At 41.8% G+C, this 20,651-nt stretch overlaps 1 protein-coding gene across 1 annotated transcript in view; it reads left to right on the top strand.

Annotated features, from left to right (window-relative positions):
* Positions 1-20,651, top strand: part of CPNE9 (copine family member 9) — a 231,918-nt gene that overhangs the window by 100,039 nt on the left and 111,228 nt on the right. The window contains exons 6-7 of the mRNA XM_069736441.1: positions 10,265-10,304; positions 17,566-17,642. Coding sequence (XP_069592542.1) covers positions 10,265-10,304; positions 17,566-17,642 — 117 coding nt within the window. The remainder of the gene's footprint in view (positions 1-10,264; positions 10,305-17,565; positions 17,643-20,651) is intronic.

Raw genomic sequence — 20,651 nt, 5'->3', positions numbered from 1 at the left:
AGATGTGGTCTGTTGTTTCCTTCATTCGGATCTGGCCTCTCGGTTCCTTCATTTGGATCTGGCCTCTTGGTTCCCTCACTCAGATCTGGTCTGTCGGTTCCTTCACTCAGATCTGGTCTGTTGGGTCCTTCATTCGGATCTGGTCTATTGGTTCCTTCATTTGGATCTGGTCTCTCGGTTCCTTCAATTGGATCTAGTCTCTCGGTTCCTTCATTTGTATCTGGTCTCTCAGTTCCTTAATTTCACTCAGATGTGGTCTGTTGTTTCCTTCATTCAGATCTGGCCTCTCGGTTCCTTCATTTGGATCTGGTCTCTTGGTTCCTTGACTCAGATCTGGTCTGTCGGTTCCTTCATTCGGATCTGGCCTCTTGGTTCCTTCACTCAGATCTGGTCTGTCGGTTCCTTCATTCGGATCTGGCCTCTCGGTTCATTCAGTTGGATCTGGTCTCTCGGTTCCTTCACTCAGATCTGGTCTGTCGGTTCCTTCATTCGGATCTGGCCTCTTGGTTCCTTCACTCAGATCTGGTCTATAGGCCAACTCCGCGGCCTCACACGTCTCTCCTACTACAGCTCCAGGCGTCGACCCCTCCCGTTTACTGCCCTCCTGAGTCTTTTATTATTATTATTATTATTATTATTATTATTATTATTAACTGTGCCACAGCTACCACCTGACCTTTTCCCCTCAGGAACCATGTATGTCATCTTACAGTTCTGGTGATGTAGCTCTCGCTACTTTTTCTCTTCCTACAATATTTAACCAGTATATATGGGCATTTGCTTATACACACTCTAACTGGCCTTAAACTGAGGGAACATCTCTTTTTGCCCTCCTCTTACGATAACACAAGAGCTGCACCAAAGTGTAACACTAGTTGTAGCCATTATATGACCTGTATTCTGCAATTTTCTAGTTTTGCCCTCTGCTGGCTCTATCTCTAAATTTCAGTTTTCTCTAAGCTAGTGGGTGGATATTTTCTGTTGTGATATTTCCCATACACTGTACACACAGACATGAGAGATACAGTACATGCTTCCCTGAGTTTATGAAGTCCCTTGGTGTTCCCATGCACTAAGATATGCGTCTCATGGCTCCCATAAGGTTTTATGCCAACAAAAGTGTTCCCCCCAATAAGATGGCCCAACACAACTCTCCACACTGTTTGATGGCCCTCCATTCAGTATACTGGCCCTCCATACATTACAGTGGCCGTACAGTATGATGGATGTCATGAAGCCCTGCATAAAGTATGATGGCTCCCTCACAACCCTCCGCACAGTATGATGGCCCCCACACAATCCTCCACACAGTATAACTGAACCCATGCAACCCTCCACACTGTGTAATTGACCACATACAGTATAGTGGCCCCCACCAACCCTCCAAACACTATAATGGTCCCCACACAGCCCTCAAAATGGTATAATGGCCCTAACACAGCCTTGTAAACTGTATAATAACCCACACACAGTCCTCCAAACTGTATAATGGTCTGAACACAGGTCTCCAAACAGTATAATAGCCCCTGCACAGCCCTCCAAACAGTATAATGGTTCTCACACAGCCCTCCAAACAGTATAATGGCCCCTACATAGCCCTCAAAATAGTATAATATTGGCCCTGAAAATGGTATGATGGCCCCCAATTTACCCCTCCAAATGCTATAATGGCCCACCAAATAAACATCATAATGCTATGATGCACCTCAGAAAGCCCTCCCAATGGCATGATGGCCCCCTAAATAGCCCTCCAAACAATATGATGACCCCCACAAAGTGCTCATGGATTAAAAAAATAACATTTCCCCGCTGTTTCAGTCTCAGCAGCGTGTAGTCCAAAGCTCTGCACATCTTGAAGCAGGCGTCTCTAGGGACAAATGGTGATGACAAGCCAACTGGGTCAGGGCATCTACAAACGTCAGGTCTTTTGCAAGTTGTATGCAGAGGTTAGCACCTATCAAACTTGGTGCAAGGAGGTGTAATCTGGCGCAGGGCGGTAGCCGTCGGCGATGTACTCATGTTCTACACCCCGGCATGCTACATGAAGATAGAATCCTAGCTGGGTGTGTGGACTTTGTCAATCGGGGTACTACGCCCTTGTAGGCCACATGATGTCTGTGACTTTGGCTGCCCAGGACCGAATGTTGAACAGTTCAATGAAGGAGACCACCACTCAAAAATAAACAGTATTTTACTTAACAGTAACTTGGTGGGAAGTATGTCAAATAGATGGTGGGTGCATAACTTCACACATGTTTCCTTTACAATATGGAGCATTTTCACACACGATCTCTCTACCTCTTCCTGTTTACTTTTTTCTACCTCAAGGTCCTTTGTCTTCACCGCAGCCCAGCTCAGTACGACAGTCCAATTTGTGAGAGTCCTATTCTCAACCCGCAGTTCCACATCCTCTTTTCCTCATAGGGGAACTAGTTTGGCAATGTGGCCAGTGCTTAGCTTCTCTGCTTTCGGACGCTTTGGAACTCTCACCCAGGACATTCTCTTCATCTCACATTCCCTGTTCTGCACTGGCTCGTTACCTCTCTGAGTTATAAACTCAGGGCCATACTGCTATGCGTCTTGTCCCTGGACCTGTCTTCATTGCATCACTCTGTCCTTTTGTCACTTTTCCTTTCTCTGGATCACACTATCACACTGTTTTGGTCTCCAGTCACTTTGGGGACACCCAACTCACAAGCTCTGCTGAATACTCAGATCAAAGGTTTGCGCTAGGTGCAACTAGGCCTTGTCTGACTCACTACCGGGAAGTCCTTTCTGATCTTGCTACACAGCCTCTTTCTCTCTGAGTTACTCTTAACTCTATCCATACCTACTCACTGCCTGTTGCTGGGCAGATTACAACGCCAACACTAATAACACATACCACAATAGACTGATATTGCGACATAGCCCCTTTCTCTCTGAGTTCGTCCCTACTCTTAACTCTATCCATACCTACTCACTGCCTGTTGCTGGGCAGATTACAGCACAAAGACTAATAACGCATACCACAATACGCATTATAGATCACAACGGTACTCGTGTCTTGAAGAGGTGACGTGGGCAGTATGTCCATCTCCTTACAGAAGGACATCCAGCGACATGGTCATTGGAGCCTAAGATCAAAGAAATTACTTGTGTGCAATTTCCTCAGATCTCAATCCGATCGATTGTCCGTTGGTTGGGCTGGAAAAACATGTGGGATCCATGGACGTCGCCCAATACAACTTACGTGACTTAAAGGATCTGCTGCCAATGTCTTGTACCAGATGCCAGAGGACACCTCCAGGTCTTGACACATGATCAATTTAGCATGAAAAAAATGGGCAATCCCTTTAAGGTAAAAAGTTTAAAGCAGACAAGTAATACAATGTGTCAGACCTGCCTAGGTTTTGTGCTCCTGCCTTCTTGCCGCTCTGCCCGTCAAGCACAGTAGTCCTTCACCTAATTATATCTGAAACCCGGCTCTCCCCTCACAGTCTGATTCTCACATCTAAATGAAAAATTCAGAACGTTTGTGACATTTTCTAAAGCTTTCCCACTGTCAAGTCAACAGACGGAAGCAAATTTGCAAGTCAAGGTACATCATTAAACACGAGCCCGTTCAACACAACACAGTGATGAGTCAGTGGGAGCTGCATATTCTCGGTGAATGAATCCTGTGTGCCAGATTCAGAAAATATCTATTTTTATGTTCATATAATGGAATTGTACGAGGAGCATCCAAAATGGAGACTCTTTTTTATCTTCTGCAAGTTGGAATGTGATGCACACACCACCACTGCCTTCATCTCTGCTTCATATATTTGACTTAACTGGAACATTGATGTAAGAAAAGAAATAGCGAAATTACGGCTGCTGGAACCATGAAGTCCAAGCTGCCACTAGGCTGAGATGTGTCAGAAGATAACATGAGAGCTGCGCCAAAGTTAAAATCCACCATTCAGTTTCTAAAGTGCATCTGATATTTCATGAAAATTTTCTAGTGTTACAATAAAGTGCATCCCACTATAATACTGGTTTCTACTACCCAGTCACGTTACCAAACTGAATGGTGGAGCAGTGATCTGACGTCTCTCTGCACCACCATTATATTCAAAGACACAGAGCGGGGACAACTTCCCAAATTTGGGATTTTCTCACTGGATTGTGAACGGTTGGGGCCTATGCATATGGTTTTGCTAACTACATACAGTTGTGCTCAAAGGTTTACATACCCCGGCAGAATTTTTGCTTTCTTGGCCTTTTTTTCTGAGAATATGAATGATAACACCAAAACTTTTCCTCCACTCATGGTTAGTGGTTGGGTGAAGACATTTATTGTCAAACTACTGTGTTTTCTCTTTTTAAATCATAATGACAACCCAAAACATCCAAATGAACCTGATCAAAAGTTACCTACCCTGGTGATTATGGCCTGATAACATGCACAGAAGTTGACACAAATGGGTTTGAATGGCTACTAAAGGTAATATCCTCACCTGTGACCTGTTTACTTGTAATCAGTGTGTGTGTGCATGAAAGATGAGTGCGTTTCTGAGATCCAGACAGACTCTTGCATCTTTCATCCAGCCACTGACGTTTCTGGATTGTGAGTCATGGGGAAAGCAAAAGAATTGTTAACGGATCTCCGGGAAAAGGTAGTTGAACTGTGTAAAACAGGAAAGGGATACAAAAAGATATCCAAGGAATTGATAATGCCAGTCAACAGCGTTAAAACTGTGATTAACAAATGGAAAATCAGGGACTCTGTAAAAACAAAAGCATGGTCAGGTAGACCAACAAAAATTTTGTCCACAACTGCCAGGAAAATTGTTCAGGATGCAAAGAAAAACCAACAAATAACATCAGCTGAAATACAGGACTCTCTGAAAACTAGCGGTGTGGCTGTTTCAAGATGCACAATAATGAGGCACTTGAAGAAAAATTGGCTGCATGGTTGAGTCGCCAGAAGAAAGCCATTACTGCGCAAATGCCACAAAGTATCTCACTTACAGCAGAGACAAGCCACAAAACTTCTGGAACAAGGTAATTTGGAGTGATGAGACCAAAATTGAACTTTTTGTCCACAACCATAAATGTTACATTTGGAGAGAGGTCAACAAGGCCTATGATGAAAGGAACACCATTCCTACTATAAAGCACGGAGGTGGATCACTGATGTTTTGGGGATGTGTGAGCTACAAAGGCACAGGAAACTTGGTCAGAGTTGAAGGAAAGATAAATGCAGCACGTTATCAACAAATACTGGAGGAAAATTTGCAATTATCAGCCTGGAAGCTGCACATGGGATGTACTTGGATGTTCCAACGTGACAATGATCCAAAATACAAGGCCAAGTCAACCTGTCATTGGCTACAGCAGAACAAAGTGAAGGTTCTTAAGTGGCCATCTCAGTCTCCTGACCTCAATATCATTGAGCCACTCTGGGGATATCTCAAGCGCGCAGTTCATGCTAGACAGCCGCCCAGGAATTAACAGGAACTAGAGGCTTTTTACCAAAAAGAGTGGGCAATTTTACCATCTGAGAAAATAAAGAACCTGATCCACAACTACCACAAAAGACCTCAAGCTGTCATTGATGTTAGAGGGGGCAATACACGGTATTAAGAAATGGGGTATGTAAACTTTTGATCAGGGTCATTTGGATGTTTTGGGTTGTCATTATGATTTAAAAAGAGAAGACACAGTAGTTTGACAATAAATGACTTCACCCAACCACTAACCATGAGTGGAGAAAAAGTTTTGGTGTTATCATTCATAGTCTCTGAAAAATGGCCAAGAAAGCAAAAATTATTCCAGGGTATGTAAATTTTTTAACACAACTGTATATAGTTCCTTGCATCAATAGCCCAGAGATACATTCTGCAGTCTGAGAAAACTGGATAGCTGCCACGTACAGTCATTGAAGACAAGGACTTCAGTTGGTGACGGCCCCCTTAGTTGTGGGTGAAGTGGTCTCCTACATTGAGGACCATTAGTCATTAGTGGGGTACTACATAAAGCCTCATTAAATACCCCAGAGACAGCGTCTTTACTAGCGAGCGTGTCTCGTGCTTCAGCGTGATGATAGATTTAGATGAATGCTCGAGCAAATAGTGGGATTACGGGCTGGAGACGGATGTTCACGCTGTGCTAATGAATTACAGGACGAGGACGATTTCACAGAAAATTTGCCAGAAATGTTTCCAGTGCATTTCCATTGAAATTAATTAGTCAGGAAGGAGGAAAGGAGGTCAGGCGCGTCATCTTCTGCTGGAGATACCTGATTATACGCCTATGAAGGAGGGATATTTACATACCGTACTGTATGGTGGTTACTGAGTGCAGCCGAAATGTCAGATGTCAGGGGGTTACATGCGGGTGACAGCAGATGCTATATGTATATATATATATATATATATATATATATACAGTACAGATCAAAAGTTTGGACACACCTTCTCATTTAAAGATTTTTCTGTATTTTCATGACTATGAAAATTGTACATTCACACTGAAGGCATCAAAACTATGAATTAACACATGTGGAATTATATACTTAACAAAAAAGTGTGAGATAACTGAAATTATGTCTTATATTCTAGGTTCTTCAAAGTAGCAACCTTTTGCTTTGATGACTGCTTTGCACACTCTTGGCATTCTCTTGATAAGCTTCAAGAGGTAGTCACCGGGAATGGTTTTCACTTCACAGGTGTGCCCTGTCAGGTTTAATAAGTGGGATTTCTTGTCTTATAAATGGTGTTGGGACCATCAGTTGTGTTGTGCAGAAGTCTGGTGGATACACAGCTGATAGTCCTACTGAATAGACTGTTTAATTTGTATTATGGCAAGAAAAAAGCAGCTAAGTAAAGAAAAACAAGTGGCCATCATTACTTTAAGAAATGAAGGCCAGAGCCCTGCTAAATGACCTCCAGCAGGCCACAAATGTGCATGCATCTGCACAAATGGTTAGAAACCGACTCCATGAGGATGGTCTGAGTGGTCGATGTCCACAGATGGGGGTTGTGCTCACAGCCCAACACCATGCAGGACGCTTGACATTTGCCACAGAACACCAGGATTGGCAAATTCGCCAGATGAAAGCAGGTTCACACTGAGCACATATGACAGATGTGACAGAGTCTGGAGATGCCGTGGAGTGTGATCTGCTGCCTGCAACATCCTTCAGCATGACCGGTTTGGCAGTGGGTCAGTAATGGTGTGGGTGGCATTTCTTTGGAGGGCCGCACAGCCCTCCATGTGCTCGCTAGAGGTAGCCTCACTGCCATTAGGTACCGAGATGAGATCCTCAGACCACTTGTGAGACCATATGCTGGTTTGTCCATCCAGCCTGGTAGTGCCTCCAGCCTCTGGACACCACGCTGACAGACACAGCAACAGCAAACCTTCTTGCCACAGCTTGCATTGATGTGCCATCCTGGATGAACTGCACTACCTGAGCCACTTGTGTGGGTTGTAGAGTCCGTCTCATGCTACCACGAATGTGAAAGCACAACCAACATTCAAAAGTGACCAAAACATCAAGCAGTGTTGCTTCCTAAGTGGACAGTTTGATTTCACAGAAGTTTGATTTACTTGGAGTTATATTCTGTTGTTTAAGTGTTCCCTTTATTTTTTTTTAGCAGTGCACAGCTGGATCAATTCATGACTCTATAGAAAATGGAAACAAGAGATACTCTCTTCCCACAGTGGCACTGTTCCGGCAATGTTGATGATGCTTTTCCCAGTGGGTGATGGGACATTGTTGTGTCAAGTGAACGCTGCAGCCAATCAGTGGTCCCTGACTGGCTGAGACCAATTCTTCTATTCCGTGTCATCATCTGTTAGTTGAAAGTCGAGAAGTGCCCATATTCATTTCAGAGGTATCAAGCTGCATTTCTCAAGGGCCGCAAACTGGTCATGTTTTCAGGATTTCCTTGTATTGCACAGGTAATAATTTAATCACCTGCACAGATAATGATTCTAGCACCTAGTGCAATGCTAAGGAAATCTTGAAAACACGCACAGTTTGTGGCCCTCGAGGAATGCTGTTTGAGACCCCTGCATTAGATAGTCTTTTTTGACCAACTTTTCTTCTATGAGTATGGGGGTCTTAGAGATATGACCCATCCACCTTAAGTTGGCATTGGATGGTAAAAACCCCAGCACTTTATACTTCTCCATGGGTTCTGGGGTGACTGCAGACGTGGGGAAGAGTTGACCATAGACTCATAGTGTCGACCGTAGGATCATTGTGCCTTTTGTCCTACAAGGGTATGGCCAAACATGGATCAGCTCGTCTTCCTTTGGGTAGGAAAGTGTACAGAGGGGACACAGGGTGGACTCAGTTTTACTTTTGATAGACCTGATTTGGACTGGTGTTACATAGTCGTTAAGGGACCATAAAACAATTTTCTTGTTAGGCCCAGAAGACTCCAGGAAGTCGCCTGGAAGTAGTCATTGACCAATATTTTCTGAAGAAGGACACGCTGGTTGGATGAGTATATATCCCTTTTCTGTCTGGTTTGGCAGTACCAATAACAGAGCACCTAGTACTTTTTTGGCTGCCATATTCATTGAGTCGCACCCTCCCATTCTTCATATTGCATCCTAACAGAGCAGCTGGAAGTCCTGGATTGGATTCCATGTTTTTCCCATGCTTCCTACAAGGAAGGTCCTTGTGTATGTGTCTAGGACTAACATGGGCCCTATACAGAGCTGTGATATATGGGATGCGGAAAAACAAGTCCAATCCAACCTCCCCATCCCTCTAAAAAAACACTGCCAGTCCTCCTTATGATGTGTCTGGTATTTACAGCTCATTCAAGTGACTTAATTGCAGTACCAGATGCAACCTTTGCACAATAGTGGCGCTGTTTTTATTTTTTAATTAGACATAGGACTTTTTTTCTAATCCTGGATAATCCCTTTAATATATATTTTTCTTGTGAAGCAAAAAAAATTGCGATTTGTAATCCGTGCCTGGCAGAGAGGACACAATGCCCACTGGCAGAGCAGTGACGGTGATTCACAACTATCTGCGGACGCCAAGGAATTATCAAATTGCCCCCTTTGCGGAAATGTTGGGAGTCTAATTGTTTCTCAGATAGCTGGGAAGGAGAAATCTCCGTAATTTAAAGGTATCTCATGATTACATTTAATTAAGAAGCTCCGTCAGCTCCATAACCATCGGGGCCCTTAATACATTTATGAGAGGTTTGTCTTGTGGCCGGGATCACCCACTTGACTCTCTCAGGATACATGGCCAGCACACGTAGCATGTGTCTGTTTCGCCTGAAGACACATGTATTTTTCACTGTATATATTAATAATTTATATTAAATGCTGTGGAACAAGACCAATAAGACATATAAGGTGCAGAGCAAGGTTACTAACAAAGTAAACCCTGCACGAGAAACATGTAAGCAGGTGAAAAATAGCGTAGATCTACAATATAGTCATTTATTAGATGCAATTCCGCACAATCATGCATAATACCGCACCACACCATACATTACCGCACAGGAAGAATATGTGCTCCAGCCCACGACTTCATTTAACCCTGTACGCCATACATCTTCATATCATACAGCTACTATACATTGCTATAGCCTTATATACCGCCACATACACCAGCATGTCACCAATATATCTATGTACAGTAGATCCCTATACCCTATAGATAGTGTATACTTTCTTGCCACCACATATATAATATACCCCCATATTCCTAGTAAAACTCATATAAACCGCAAATCTTGTATAACTGCATGTATACATAAAGACAGTATATATCAGTATATTTCATGATATTAACAGTATACCGCTAAATATATAACTGTATACCTGTAAATAGAACCAGTAAACCTCCATGTATAACCAGTATTCTTCCATATAACCAGTATACCTTTATATTTAACCAGTAGACCTCCATATATAACCAGTTTACCTCCATGTGTACCAGTAGATTTCCATATCTAACCAATATACCTCCATATCACCAGTATATTTCTATATCCAACCAGTATACCTTCAACTATAACCAGTCTAACTATATATAACCAGTATACCTACACATATAACCTGTACCAATATACCTATATATCTCCATATGTTCCAGTATGTCTCCTTATCTAGGCAGTATACCTCCAAATATAAACCAGTAAACCACCAGATATAACCAGTATTTCTCCATATTGGCTTATATAACAACTATTACACATTATTAACTCCGTAAAAGATCGATTCGATAAATATCACATTAAATGTTGTTTCTCTTCAGGTTCAACGTGGACTCTCGAAGCTGCAATATATCAAAACACGTGAGTAGCGCAGTCATGATTGCTAATTAGGTTTTTACTTAGTCGTCCATCATTTCATAACTCGCAGCTGACACCCTCCGCCCGGCATGCTAAACATAACCCATGTATACACATATATGCTGATGTATACAGATCTATACTGATGTACACAGATATATACTGATGTATACATATATACTGTATGCGACTGTGTACAGCTATATAGTGATGAGCACAGATACATTCTGATATATACAGATATACTGCATGCTGATGTGTAGAGATATATAATGATATACAAGAATTATGGTGATAAATACGGATATACTGCATGTCGATGTATACAGATATATACTAAAGTATACGGATATACTGCATGCTAATGTATACGGATATATACTAAAGTATACGGATATACTGGATGCTAATGTATACGGATATATACTAAAGTATACGGATATACTGGATGCTAATGTATACGGATATATACTAAAGTATACGGGTATACTGCATGCCGATGTATATGGATATATACTAAAGTATACGGATATACTGCATGCCGATGTATACGGATATATACTAAAGTATACGGATATACTGCATGCCGATGTATACGGATATATACTAAAGTATACGGATATACTGCATGCCGATGTATATGGATATATACTAACGTATACGGATATACTGCATGTCAATGTATACGGATATATACTAAAGTATACGGATATACTGCATGCCGATGTATACGGATATATACAGGTATGCAGAACATAATTTATTCTGATCGTTAATCCCTGGTGTCATGATTTCTTTTTTTTGCATCATTTAAATTGGAACCACAGAAGGTACATTTCTGTTTTGTTAAACACATCTGATCAGAATTGGATTTATAAAACTATTTTTCTTTCTTTCCTTCTTTCTCTGATTCTTTCTTTCTCTCCTTTCTTTCTTTTATTTTTTTCCCCTATTTCCCTCCCTCATTTCTTTCTTTATTTCTTTCTTCCTTTGTTTCTCATCTTTCTTCCCTCTTTTTCCTACCTCATCTATTTTTCTTTCTTTCATTCTTTATCTCGCTCGTTTTTCTTCCGTTTTTCCTCCATCATCTTTCTTTTTTCTTGATTTCTTTTTTTCTTTCTTTGTTTCTTTCTCTCTCATCTGTCTTCCCTCTTGTTCCTCTTCTTTCCTTTTCTCTCTTCTTTATTCCTTTTTTCCTCTCTCATCTGTCTTCCCCCTTTTTTCCTCTCTCATCTGTCTTCCCCCTTTTTTCCTCTCTCATCTGTCTTCCCTCTTTTCCCTCTTTTTCTTTCTTTTTTCTCTCTTCTTTATTCCTTTTTTCCTCTCTCATCTGTCTTTTCTCTCCTTTGTCATCTTTCTTCCCTTCTTTTTTTTCCTCTCCCATCTTTTTATATTTTTCTTTCTATGATTCATTCTTCCGTCTTTTTTTCTCCTTCATCTTTCTTTCCATTTTTTTCTTTCTTTCTATCTATCTTCTATATATCATCTATCTATCTTATTGACTGCGTTTAGACGAAACCTGCCTTCCAATATCCGTATAATTTTGAGTGCCACCTCCAATATTAGTATACTCCTGCTGACTTGTTGCTCAGTTTCACCATATATGATACAATTATTTTGCTCTCATTATATTGTCTTCTGGAGGTTTCTCCGAACACGTAACTATTGATGCTACTGGAAAGTAGATTAAGGAATTATATGAGCAAACTTGTTCCGGAGACACCTTCAAGGCTTTCGAGGACATTTCTTGTTTTCTGCTGGGGGATGCGGTGGGTGTGCTTGGCGTAGAGAACTGAAGACGCAGTACAAGTTGTGGGGAGAGAGGGCTCTTCCATAATGATTGCCGGCTATATATAGAGCAGCGCAGGAAACGTGGCGACTCCAGATCCTGCTTCAGCTGTAATACAGAGTGATTATCTGGAGGTTAGGAAACTGTCCTGGCTAATAAGCCGCAAGGAATCAATAAGTAAAGTGTGAGCTGAGATAATACCCGGCTTATCAACGGTCGCGTTATTGGAGAATGATAGGAGTAGGAGTCATTTTAATACCGGCAAAACAAGACAGAGTACAAAGCCGCTAATCATAAAAGCAGCATTTAAAAGGTTGGAAATAGGAGAAAATGTCCTTTCCTGTCCCATTACAACGTGATTGCTGGTTGAGGGGTTAATCTGCCATGTTTGTACACTTATAAAGCCTGTGGGTGGGCATCATAGCAGAACGGTAATTTTAGACCCCAAAGTTGTACTGATAAAACCTACAGTCAAAATAAACCTTGATATAAATCTATCGAACGAACAATAAAAAAAGTTATAACTCTTGGGAGGAGAGGAGTAAAAATCGAAAGCAAAGAGGAGCCCACTGATACTCTGAGGCACAAGGCCCGCATAAACCTGGAGTTGGCCCTCCTTAATCTGTTGTGATACTACAACACCCAGCATGCCCCGGCAGCTGCAGCAAGTGCGTTTAACATTTTTTTGAGCTGCCATAGCAATGAAGAGAGACACCGCCTCTTCAATTACAGCAGCGCGATGGAGTCCATTAAAAACAACTCTGTCAAGCATAGGGGCATGAATGGCGGACCCATTGATGCACTGTGTGATCCTCTTACTATCAGATTTTAAGGGATTGTTTACTTTTTCTGTACCCGGAGACATGATTTTTTGGCATTTCCTAATGTACACTTAATACAGGTTCTCTGCCGTCTTCACAGACTGTATCGGGCTCCTTTTCTCAGAATGAAAGATTAAAGAAAACTTCTGTTTTTACAATTGGAGGAGGCTAAATGGACATATCTGGTCACATGGTCCTACATCAGACGCCATTTTGAATCTGTACAAAAGTGGAAGGAGAGTCTGTAATATATTACAAAGTACCACAAAATCATGTCCCCAACACTCTTGTTATAATAAAGATAAAGTAGGCAACTCATTTCATGTCAAATTTAAGCATTTGATCAGTGGGAAAACATATGTTCCACCATTACAATCATGAGATGTTAATGGGTTGTCATGGGAGCAGAGGCCTAGTGAAGGCCCCAGACCTGCCGTTTTAGTACTTCTACTAATTGATTCTAATGGGTTGTCATGGGAGCAGAGGCCTAGTGAAGGCCCCAGACCTGCCGTTTTAGTACTTCTACTACTTGATGCTAATGGGTTGTCATGGGAGCCGAGGCCTAGTGAAGGCCCCAGACCTGCCGTTTTAGTACTTCTACTAATTGATTCTAATGGGTTGTCATGGGAGCAGAGGCCTAGTGAAGGCCCCAGACCTGCCGTTTTAGTACTTCTACTACTTGATGCTAATGGGTTGTCATGGGAGCAGAGGCCTAGTGAAGGCCCCAGACCTGCCGTTTTAGTACTTCTACTACTTGATGCTAATGGGTTGTCATGGCAGCAGAGGCCTAGTGAAAGCCCCAGACCTGCTGTTTTAGTACTTCTACTACTTGATGCTAATGGGTTGTCATGGCAGCAGAGGCCTAGTGAAGGCCCCAGACCTGCCATTTTAGTACTCCTACTAATAGATGCTAATGGGTTGTCATGGCAGCAGGGGCCTAGTGAAGGCCCCAGACCTGCCATTTTAGTACTCCTACTAATAGATGCTAATGGGTTGTCATGGCAGCAGAGGCCTAGTGAAGGCCCCAGACCTGCCATTTTAGTACTCCTACTAATAGACTATTACAGAAGCATTATAGTGTATTGTACCAAGTACCAATGAGCAAATCCATTTAAAGCCAATCAGGTTGCTTCGAATTTCCCGCCCCAAATTGTCTATATTTCAGCAAATAGGCCGCCGACTAGATTTGTTTTTGAGTATTAATAATTACGGTATACTTTCCTCACCCCTCCCCTCTTCCTTTGAAGCAGTTCCCCACCATCACGGTCCTGTCACGAAGATAGCACCCTCTGGTTCGGTCATTTTAGTCCCTACAGTTCTCACTAGGCCTCCTCCTATGTTTATTTTACTATTGAGCAAATCTTCAGAATATAAATTTCTCCAGATTCGCTCATCTATAATTGTAAGTTCAATTCAGTTCAGTGGGAATGAAAAAAAAAAAGCTGTCAAAAACTCCCCAAAAAATTATTACCGTAATTGCCGCAACAGGAAAAAGAAAAATTTAAGACAGGAAAAAACACTAATAATAGCAATGGATCTACTTATTGGAGTCACTCTTGAGCAATCCTTTGATTTGAAAAGCCCTAATAGAAATTTCTGAATAAATAAAGGATTGGTTTCTGAAGTTAGGATCATTAATCAGGGCATACATTGAATACAAGGAACACCCAAAACACCCCTCCATGAAATATAAATCTTATTGATTTTTATTCGCAGAGTGTAATGCTCTTCGTCTCCTGCGGGGGTGCTGCTGTAAATTGCAAATCTGCTGCAAAGTGCAGAACAGAAACCCCTGTGACCAGGGCACCCAGTAACCATAGATTTCGTTCCATCTACCGTACTTTGATTTCCAGCGTACTATAATCTCAAGGATTTCTTGTGAGAACTTTCCTCCCACTCTCGGAATAAAAGTCTATTTTCCTGTCTGCGACTAATAACCCTTAATTGGGCAGTGAAGAAACAGAAATCAATATTTGCATAAACCCGCCCTCTTTTACACTAATTTATCCCGTTAACAAGTTGCTTTCTCGGGGGTATTTAATCCTTATTTGAAAATACAAAATCAGGCCTATTCATCAAAATCAGCGGGGTGAACGCCCACCACCCGGCCCTCCAGCCGTTCCTATCTGCAGCCTCCTGATTCAGGAAACAAAATGTTTTCATGCTAAGAAGCGCTGCAGCCGCTCAGTGATTCAGAGGAAATCAGCATCTTTGAAACATCACAGCCTGCGCAAATTTATTTGCATTAGCTGTAATTTTAGGTTTTCTATTTCTGGCCTGTCTGCACTGGCGGAGATTATTCATGTTAAAACTAATTGTTCTCAGCTGACTGCTCGGCTATGGAAATGAGGGAACTTTCCTCTCCTCGTTTACATGCATACCACAGCCTTCCAAATGATGGACAGCCGCCTGTCTAATATAAAGTGAACCTGACAGCTGAATCATAGTGCCTGAACCACAGACACCACAAGTCAGACTGGAATGTTTTACTCTGAAATCCTCCTCCCTCTTCTTTACGATGATTGATAACCCCTCTATATACAGTAGATAACACAGGATCCACCATTCACAATAGGTGATGTCACAGCTCACCTCCTCCTGTACAATGACTGATAACACCTCTATATACAGTAGATAACAGGATCTACCATTCACAATAGGTGATGTCACAGCTCACCTCCTCCTCCTGTACAATGACTGATAACACCTCTATATACAGTAGATAACAGGATCCACCATTCACAATAGGTGATATCACAGCTCACCTCCTCCTCCTGTACAATGACTGATAACACCTCTATATACAGTAGATGACACAGGATCCACCATTCAACCATTCACAATAGGTGATGTCACAGCTCACCTTCTCCTGTACAATGACGGATAACACCTCTATATAGAGTAGATAACACAGGATCCATCATTCACAATAGGTGATGTCACAGCTCACCTCCTTCTCCTGTACATTGACTGATAACACCTCTATATACAGTAGATGACACAGGATCCACCATTTACAATAGGTGATGTCACAGCTCTCCTCCTCCTGTATAATGACGGATAACACCTCTATATAGAGTAGATAACACAGGATCCATCATTCACAATAGGTGATGTCACAGCTCACCTTCTCCTCCTGTACAATGACTGATAACACCTCTATATACAGTAGATAACACAGGATCCACCATTCACAATAGGTGATGTCACAGCTCACCTCCTTCTCCTGTACATTGACTGATAACACCTCTATATACAGTAGATGACACAGGATCCACCATTTACAATAGGTGATGTCACAGCTCTCCTCCTCCTCCTCCTGTACAATCACTGATAACACCTCTATATACAGTAATAACACAGGATCCACCATTCACAATAGGAGATGTCACAGCTCACCTCCTCTTCCTGTACAATGATTGATAACACCTCTATATACAGAAGATAACACAGGATTCACCATTCACAATAGGTGATATCACAGCTCACCTCCTCCACTTCCTGTACAATGACTGATAACACCTCTATATACAGTAGATAACACAGGATCCATCATTCACAATAGGTGATGTCACAGCTCACCTCCTCCTCTTGTACAATGACTAATAACACCTATATACAGTATATAACATAGAATCCACCATGCACAATTGTTGTTGTCACAGCTCACCTCCTCCCCCCCTGCTGTTAAAAACATCTCAATCAAGATGGCCACTTATAAAATTTAACATCTCCGGTTTCCAGTTTCCTATGGTCTATATAACGGATGTAAAGCATATCTCTAAATGCAGTTATCAGAGTAGAGCAGCAGCTCCAGGCAAAATGGCCTCTTTCATAATACAGATGGAGAAAAAACACGCTTTTTTTTAAACTGCATTAAAAAAGTGTAAAGAAAAATTAAAAAGTATTTGGTGCTAGTTAATATTTAAAAAAAAATAGATTGTACATTTCAATTAAAAAAAGAACTGTCACTTGCCACAAATATGTTTGTGTTTTTTCTTTTTTTAACCTGGTGTAAATGCTGCTGTTCTCCTGAATCCAGCGTAGTTTTCCTTTTTTTCCTGCTCCTCTCCGTTTCTGAGTTATGGCCTCCTCTTCGCTGTATATAAATCTAGTATTGTTATCCAAGTGGGTGGGGTCCCTCTCTTTTCTGTGGGCATGTTCTTTGGTACCACGCCCACTTGGTAACAAGACTAGATTTATAAACAGGGAAGAAGGGGCCATATCTCAAGAACGGAGAGGAGAAGGAACAAAACAAAAACATTGCCGGAATCAGGAGGACAGCGGCATTTATATTCATGCAAATATGAATAATTAGGATTTAGGAAGTCATATGGGGTGTTTCTGTCTATTATACAAAGACCAAAAATTTTAAATAATTGCATTATAATTCTACATTTCTCTTACAGAGATGGTCCACAAACGGCAATACACTCATTAAAAAAAAAAACTAAATTTTGCACAATTTTGTAAAAATTGGTGACATGAAAAACACTAATTTTCTACTCATCAGCAGAGCATTTAGTTATAGAAATCCATGATTCCTAGACCTTCATGTAACTTTAGGGTCATTAGTTCAAAAATTATTAAACCTCTTGGTAGATTTAGCATAATGTCACGGTTCTTTATTATATCTGCTGTGCTTGCACTTCAGGACTTTTTGGGTCAGGCCTTTTGCACACTTGGAGAAGTCATTGGGTCACAGAGGAGCAAACTGGAGAAGCCTCTCACGTGAGTAACAACAAATCTCCTCCTAATCGGGTTGGTTCTGCCTTTAAATGTTGTTACGCTATCCCCTCTTTATGGTTATTGTTGTCCCCAACTCTGATTGTTGTTGCTTGCTTTAAGGCTATGTATAGCATACTTTGCTGGAAAAAATTGGATAGTTCCCAGACTCCCAGATGAGTTGGCAACTATCCCAGACATTGCCAAAGCCTTCCAAAATCTCCTGAAAGCCAGCTCATGCCACCACTAAACTTTACAAAAGTACTAGTGGGCTACGCATAACTTGTTCAGCAAAGTTCTTCACTTGGAGGTCTCCTGTGGGCAAGTATACATATAAGTAAGCATTCAACAGTCCATTTTTTTTTATGTGGGAGGTCTTACGTAACAGGTGTGGTTTCTAAAAATTTGCATTATTGAGACGTTTTAGGCAATTTTGGGGCATTACATGTGGGATGGAGAGTGGCTTTCAAATGTACTGTCGTTATCACCAGGTGAAAGTGTCCAGTTTTTGCTCTTACATTATTCCTGCTGGTCCCCTGAATATACCATTTTTTTATTTTTTCAAATCCGCCATACGGTTCCAGAGTTATGGGCCTTTTTATTTACTGTTAATTTTTCTGTTCTTTACAAAGGGGTGTGGCTCAAAATAATTATGCAGCGCAGCCTAAGGACACGCCCTAGAGGATCCTAGAGGCCTTAAATAAAGAAGCTCATATCTCCGGAACCGTATAGTGGACTTGAATAAAACAAAACAAAAATACTCAGGGGAATAGCAGCTATAAAATAAGAGTAACAACTGAATAATTTTGACCAGGCAGCAGGAGCTCTAAATTACATTAAAAGGCTTACCAAAAACACGGTGGCTTTCTATCAGAAACAGCACCACCCATGCCCATGAGTTCTATGTGGTATTGCAGCTCAGCACAACCAATGCTTTGGAGTGGCACTGTTTCTGAAAAAAAGCAGTTCATATGTTTCTGATACTGGAGATCCAATTTAGAGGGTTAATCCTAAGAGAAAAGTATATGCAATTTATAGGATCCCCCAGCGATCCCAATAAGTGGGTTTTGCAGAGCCTCATCACGCATAGCCTGAAGGTGCTCGTCCTCCACCCCAGTAATTGTCGATGGATCTGTTGGAATTAGGAAAGCACTATGTTGGACTTTTTTCAACAATCCGATTAAAAATGAATGCAGCGGAGGTCGAGCATGTGCCTCTTCTCTGCCAGTGAAGATCACAGCTACAGGAACACTAATGTTTTCTATGGGTTCCAATTCCATGAAATTGCAAAGTTTGGAAAATTACATCAAAGGAGGGATTGTCCCTCGGGGTCTACGGATTACTTTGCTCCCAGCCCCTAGATGTAGAAACCTACAACTTTTAAGTTTGTGGGAAAAGGAAGCTACCTGCAGTTCCCTAAGATTTATGCAGATTCTGGTGAATGAGGAAAAAAAACAACTTGGAGAAATTGAATATCAAATTGAAAGAACACATTGAGATCAACGTAAAAGAGAGCCAATTGCAGAGCTCCATTGAAAAGTTTCAGTATAAATTAAAAGAGAGAAAGCATAAACAATATCTGAGGGACCTGCAGGACTTCAAAGACAATAAAATCTATCAAGGATTTACGGATCGATTAGACAGGAGAGACAGAGGGACGGATCTGTCGTCCACTGAGACGGAGGCGTCGGAGGCTGAGGGAGGACCATCAACAAATGGGGACGACAGAGGGGAAGAAATAGGGGGCATCTGAGAGGGAATAGGTATCACACATCTACCACTAGACCCGGTTTTTTAGACCGAGCAAACCCCCCAAGAAATCGGAACAATTTCAACAGGGAGGAGAACTACAGGTCATAAACATATCGGATAAAGACATTACCCCACACAGAGATGTCGGTACTCAGCAAGGGCCTGTCGTTTATACCAACATCATACTTCGCTATGTTTGATACGATAAAGGACGTCAACCTGTTTGTTAGGAAGTTGAGGTGGCACAAGTTCTTTAAAAACAAAGAAAGGAGGACTTGGGCGAATCTTAATATTCCTTCAGATATGTTGCAAGATGTACAACTACTAGCAGGCCTCGGGGAGACCCCGGAGACAAATGTGGGACGTGGCCATTTTACTATACTAAAAAATACAAGTACAAAGATGCCACCAACAGAGGGAGATATATCGGCCATAGATATATTTTTGAACTTGGTAACAGAGGACATAAAACAATGTACACAGGAACGACATAGACACAATCTCACTAAGGAACAGATGGCTGCCCTCTGCAATCTAGAAAAGGATACCTCTGTTGTTCTGAAACCCTCTGACAAAGGGGGAAACATAGTGATGATGAGTAATGAACAATACGGCGGAATGTGTCTCTCCATATTGAATGATAAGAACACATATATGAGGGTTACACACAACCCCACATCGGAGTGTGTAAGTGGACTACAGAGGATATTGGAGAGGGCGAAGATAGATCATCTGATTAGCGAAGATGAATACCTGTTCTTCCTCCCTCAACATCCGGTAACGGCTACTTTTTAAGCACTTCCTAAAGTGCACAAGGGCCTGGACCCTCTTAAAGGGAGGCCCATCGTGTCCAGGATTGGAAGTGTAGGCCAAAATGTGGGCATCTACATAGATAAGATTCTGAGGCCATTTTTTACATCTCTTCCATCATATATAAGGGGCGCGATGGACCTCCTGAGAAGATTAGAGAGGATCTCCATTGAACCAGGGGCTCTCCTAGTAAGTATCAATGTTGAGGCACTCTATTCATCCATCCCGCACCAGTTCGGAATACAGGGGGTGGAACATGTTCTTGAAACGAGAGGTCGACAATTCATACCCCATAATGAGTTGGTGGTAACCCTCCTTGACTTTGTACTTAGGAATAACTACTTTACATTTGATGGCCAGACCTTCCACCAGCTCAGGGGCACGGCTATGGGCAATTCTTGGGCGCCTGGCTACGCAAACCTGTTCTTGGGCTGGTGCGCGGATACCATCGTC

This window comes from Ranitomeya imitator, chromosome 8, assembly GCF_032444005.1.
Source record: "Ranitomeya imitator isolate aRanImi1 chromosome 8, aRanImi1.pri, whole genome shotgun sequence".
Classification (NCBI taxonomy): domain Eukaryota; kingdom Metazoa; phylum Chordata; class Amphibia; order Anura; family Dendrobatidae; genus Ranitomeya; species Ranitomeya imitator.
This window is presented reverse-complemented; position numbering and strand designations above follow the sequence as displayed.